The 5378-nt window shown below is 34.9% G+C and overlaps 2 protein-coding genes across 2 annotated transcripts; one reads left to right on the top strand and one right to left on the bottom strand.

The window, feature by feature from the left end:
- Positions 1-347: 347 nt before the first annotated feature.
- Positions 348-1881, bottom strand: Pex3 (peroxin 3). Its single transcript, XM_034980205.2, has one exon. It carries the CDS (start codon positions 1726-1728, stop codon positions 607-609), a length of 1122 nt encoding a protein of 373 aa, XP_034836096.1. The 5' UTR covers positions 1729-1881; the 3' UTR covers positions 348-606.
- Positions 1882-3234: 1353 nt separating this feature from the next.
- On the top strand, positions 3235-4166 carry LOC117992500 (proteasome assembly chaperone 2). Its single transcript, XM_034980206.2, has one exon. It carries the CDS (start codon positions 3327-3329, stop codon positions 4068-4070), a length of 744 nt encoding a protein of 247 aa, XP_034836097.1. The 5' UTR covers positions 3235-3326; the 3' UTR covers positions 4071-4166.
- Positions 4167-5378: the final 1212 nt, after the last annotated feature.

Below are 5378 nucleotides of genomic sequence, written 5' to 3'. Positions count from 1 at the left end.
CTATGAATATAACTGTTTTAAATAATGATGTAAACTGTGAATAGAAATCGCGTGGCAGCAACAGAACTATTCTGTAAACATATTATGATAAAATATTAGTATTAATTTTGATGTATCTAGTCTAGTTTAAAATCCTATGGAAACCCATAACAGCATAAAACATAGGATTAATCATGGTTCGCAATCAGCATAAATAATTACAATCAAAATATAAACTGGGAATACAAAACATAATATTTCTTTAAATCTGCTACCATGTTTCACTCTGCTTTAATCAGACAGACTACAAAAAACTGGACTCTGGAAGTATATCCTACTATTATTAAATTTTATAGACACAATTAAATAAAAAATATTTTTTTTACTTTTCCCACAATGTAATGTACAACTTAAGAGATAAATCATTACACAAAAATACCAAACCCACAAGGTTTTTGAATAGTTTCAAAGTTCAAATTAAGTTAAGGTCCTTATTCTAACATCAGGGATTTATATAATATTCTTACCCTTAAGTCTAACAATTTTGAGTCTCATAAATCGATTATAGGCATATTGAAGTTTTTGAAATTCTAATTAAATATTCTAAATGACTCCCATGTCATAATTTTATACATTACTGAACACTTCATATATATTGGCGCCAAGGATTTTCAGCTTCTCATTTAACGTAAGCTGTTGTGTAATTAAGTCTGGAATGTTCGTGTTATTCTTGCAAGTATTTTTAGTTATGAGTTCATTAACGACTGGCAGTAATTTAACAAAGTGCATTTCAACCTTGTTGACATCAACAAAGGGATCTACACTGCCTCCCAATTTCAATGCTCCATTAGTAACAACATGGTCCTCCAGTACTTCTAGATGGTTCTTCTTAGTCGGTACCCATTTTGATGCAAATAAATTAGCAACTTCATCTACAACTGTAGAAAAACTTCTGCTCACTGCTGACATTGCTACTGATGTCACTTCATCACTCTCCAAAATATCCATAGTCTCTTTAACAATGGTATCAAACTTAGCTTCGTTAATTTCTGTGTGATCAACCAAATAGTGGACCATTTTCTTAACAGGATCCCCGTTGTTTGTGTCCGTGCACAAAATAGTTTGTATGGACCAGAACACCTGTTCTACTTCTTGCAAAGTGATTTTCTTTTTCAATGAGATAGGTTCTACCACCCTTTTCACAGCTTTTTCTATTTGTCTCACCAAGTCTTCCACTCCAGGACCCACAAAATGATGACACAACGACAAGTATTTTGCTTGCAATTCACTATCAATGAGTGGATCCTCTTCATGCATAGAATCTCTGTATAGATATCCCCCAATAATATTTAATTGTACTCTCAATGTTACATTTAGGATAGACAATGCATAAACTAAAACACAAATCCTAGTAAAAATCATAATTTTCATCTGTTCCCATAGAGCAAGTTTATTGTCCGACTTATCTTGCAACTTCTGAACTATTTCCTCAGTATTGAGAACGCTCAAGATACTCTCTGAGACAATTTTTGAAAGCGAAAGTATAGTTTGATTACATGTTCGCTCTGTGCTTTCGAAGTGCTGTTTTTTGCGGGTCATATCAAAAAATTTCTTTGCTTCCTTTTCTTGCCATTCCCTGACCCTTTTTTGAGCATAGCTCATAAGCAAGTACAGAGATCCAAATACTGCACCCGTCACAATGAACTTTCTCTTGTGACGCTGTAAGAAGTTCTTAATGCTGGAGAACATTTCGAATTCTTTTTAAATTTTTTATTACTCAAATTCTAGTGGAGTATCAGAACGGTATTTTGTTGTGTTCATAAGACGTTTTGTGATAAATGTGGTGCAATCTATAAATCTTTCAACACAGTTCATAATGCATACTTCAGTCTTAGTGTCCAGACGGATTGAAGGTCGACCCATACATGTTTCCCAGCATGTATCTGTAAGACCGTGGACGAGAACCTGTAATGACACAAGTAAAAACTTAACTAGACTTTATGATAACACTCCCTTATAAATTTATGCATGATAAATTCAAGAAAACAGGGCAAAGGTCGTGTAATACAACTGTAATAAAATTATGTGCAAATATTCATTCGAGTGATATAGGAGAACCGCAGCCGACTACAGTACCACAAGAGGAAAAAGTATGATTCCTTAACAATACGAAATATTACTCAGATTATAATTATTATTAATTATTCATACCTGAAAACGTTGTCTCTGCGTCTCTGTAAGAATAAAGTTCTCGATTTGCGGGTCTACACGCTCTGTGTCACTCATAATCAATCGAAAATCAAGATTTTCATGGGTTTCCTCTAATGCTTTAAATAGTTATAAGATCGAGGATAACATTAAATTGAATATGTATTTTAGTATGTACCTATTGAAAAATAACAATGGTTCTCCTTCGCCACCACATTTGATCGAAAGAAATGTCATCAAATCAAATGTCATCACGAGCTGACAAGACAAGGCACTTGACTTGATTGACATTGACAGTGAGGCGCGTACAGTGCGACAAGGCTATCTTGGCGTCCTCTTTGTGCTTGTTTTAAATTTTCACATGCCCCCCCCCGCACACGGTCAAGCATGTTTGTCAAATTTTACGTTTTTTGACGTCATCAAACAAGAGCACGGTGCAAATACCATTCAAGCAAAGAATTTCTAAGTACTACTTCGTGGTAATCATTCATAGTCTTTCATAAAGGCTTGTAAAACAAAGCGTCACTTTTGACGCAGAATCCAGAAAGGGATACTGCGCTGAGCATAGGGGCTGAGTGATGAGCACCACGGACAAAGGATTTCTTGTAACTTTAACAATGTGTTTAAAAAAAGAAGACGATGTGCACGAGAATGGTTAAAACACCGACATAATATATTCACACATGAAAATTTACTGAGAGAAAAATGGAACGTTTGTTTGACAAACATTACCGTAAACCGTCAAGCATGTTTGACAAATAGACCGTCAATCAAATTTGCTATACACGTACCTAGTTTGTTTGACAAGCACGTAGTTTGTTTGACAAACACATGAAAAATGACGAACATGCTTGACTGTCTGCGGGGCCTCTAAGGAACATTCTATTTGATGACGTTCAAACAAAACGTCACAGAACGTAAAATTTGACAAACATGCTTGACCGTAGGCGGGGCCTATAAGTTTATACTTTATAATTTATATTACTTTACTCTATGGCCTAAGCAAAACCGTCATGTCATGTAGGTAATGACTTTGACGTATTTTGATTTTTAATTTTGAATGTGTTTTGTTCCCTTTTGCGCTATCTCTATGGTTTTGTGTTTTGAATCCAAATAAACTTTCATAAAATTAATTAAAAATGGGCGAAACAAATATTTGGAAGTTTATTGACGATATTAGTTTAGTGGAGTACACGTTAATTGTTCCGAGCGTGGCCGTGGGTAATGTCGGGCAGCTGTCTTGTGACTTGCTAATTTCATCATTAAAAATGGTAAAAATTGCTTCAATATACAGCCCTGCCGTGATTCCGGTAATTGGGTACGATCCCTACGACCTCAAGTCCAGTAGTCTTTCCACAACTTGTGAAGTTTACAAGTCAGTTTCTCGAAAAATATTGGTTCTACAGTTAAGAGCACCATTGGTCCATAAATACGCAAATAGTTTCCTGAAAGACGTTGTTAACACATTTATGGACAAGCAGATTAAGGATATATTAATTTTGACCAGTAGTTTCGCTCACGAGAAGAAACATATTTTAAGCTCACCTTTTAGATTTGTTGCAAGTGAAGGAAACCCTCATACTGAAAATCTTATAAAAGCAAACCTTGTAGAACATGAAGAAAATACTGGTGAATTGAAGATATTTGGAGGAGGTTTCGCAAGTCTTCTATATAAAATAAGTCTAGAGAATGGGCTACCATGCTTATTATTGTACAAATATTGTTCAGAAGGAGATAATATACCTGATGCATATGACATGGTTCATAATTTGGCAAAACTACTTCCTATATTCACAGAAGACAAGGACTTGCTTTCACAGTTGCAACAGCCTGTTTCATGGACTTTGCTATTTGGACGACCGCCACCTCAAGATATTTATTAACATGTTACCATTTTTTTTTAATTTTAATAAAAAATTACTTGTTGCCACTCTAACATTCAATTTGTTAATGCATAGGTGGTAACAGGTTATCAAAAATTATAGTATATTAATTCCATTCCTGAATTTTACAACTATTAATTTTAAAATAAAAATATTTTTTATTCAATTAAACTTTTACAAGTATTTTTGAATCGTCAGCTGCATCTAACACTGGTTCGGAATGCCTTTCCTACTATACTACTTCCTTTTATAGGATGACTTGAAATGAAGTACCTATCTAATTATTGAAATTGTTTCATGGCTAAACTTATTCTTATAAAATTTTAGGTTTAGATATTTCTTATATGAAATATAAGGTCTTGGATTTGGGACTGAGGACTAATCCATACTTTTATACTACATACTATTATAAATGTGAAAGTGTGTCTGTCTGTCTGTCTGCTAGCTTTTCACGGCTCAACCGTTCAACCGATTTTGACGAAAGGAGACTGCCCACCATTGGTATCGCTATAGATATAGGTGTACACCGAAATGGTTAAATTAGTAATTCCTGTTTTTAATTTTAAAAAACATTTAAAATGTTACGAAATAAAAAAACAGCCGTATAATTAGAAACTGACCGAAATAAAAGTTGTTGTTTTGTTCATTTTCCTGACATTAGCAAAACATGTACCTAGTGACGCGAATCAAGGAATCAATAAGCTTAGGTCGATTATGATGACGTCTTGCTTCGACTTCCGATTATTACTTTCATGCATCAATTCTTACAATCGCAATAATTGTTGTGATTGGCTGAATTTTTGGTATTCTTGTTGCAACAATGCAAATGCATTATAGGCAACAGTAAGCACGCCTCAACCAATCAGAAGTGATTGTGATCGTTACATTGTAGCGGACATTAATTAACAAAATCGAAACAAAATCGAGCCCCTGTCGTTATTACAATAGCAATAGAATTATTACAATAGCTCAGATTGGTTGAATTTATGGTATAGTCTGCGACAGGTTGAGATGGCAATCGGGGTATGAGGTGAGGGGACGCCCCGCACACCCACCCGCATTCGCACGCACCGATTAAGCACGGGGGGTGTTAGTGCGTTCCCTTCCCGATTGTCATTTCAACCTGTCGCGTAGGTACTATATTCATATTGCAATGCATTGTAGCAAATAGTGAGCGTCAACAAATAGGTGATTGCGATCGCGACATTGTAGCTGTAATTTCACCGTAATCGAGAGGTTGTCGAATGTCAAATCTAAATGATGAATCTTCAAAAAAAGATCGATTTTTAGATCGATTCGAATCGAAAT

This window comes from Maniola hyperantus, chromosome 21, assembly GCF_902806685.2.
Source record: "Maniola hyperantus chromosome 21, iAphHyp1.2, whole genome shotgun sequence".
In the NCBI taxonomy this organism is placed as follows: domain Eukaryota; kingdom Metazoa; phylum Arthropoda; class Insecta; order Lepidoptera; family Nymphalidae; genus Maniola; species Maniola hyperantus.
This window is presented reverse-complemented; position numbering and strand designations above follow the sequence as displayed.

What these genes read in the sequence shown, in the direction of transcription:
- Pex3 (XM_034980205.2), bottom strand. Translation starts at nt 1,728, where the DNA reads ATGTTCTCCAGCATTAAGAACTTCTTACAGCGTCACAAGAGAAAGTTC.
- LOC117992500 (XM_034980206.2), top strand. Translation starts at nt 3,327, where the DNA reads ATGGGCGAAACAAATATTTGGAAGTTTATTGACGATATTAGTTTAGTG.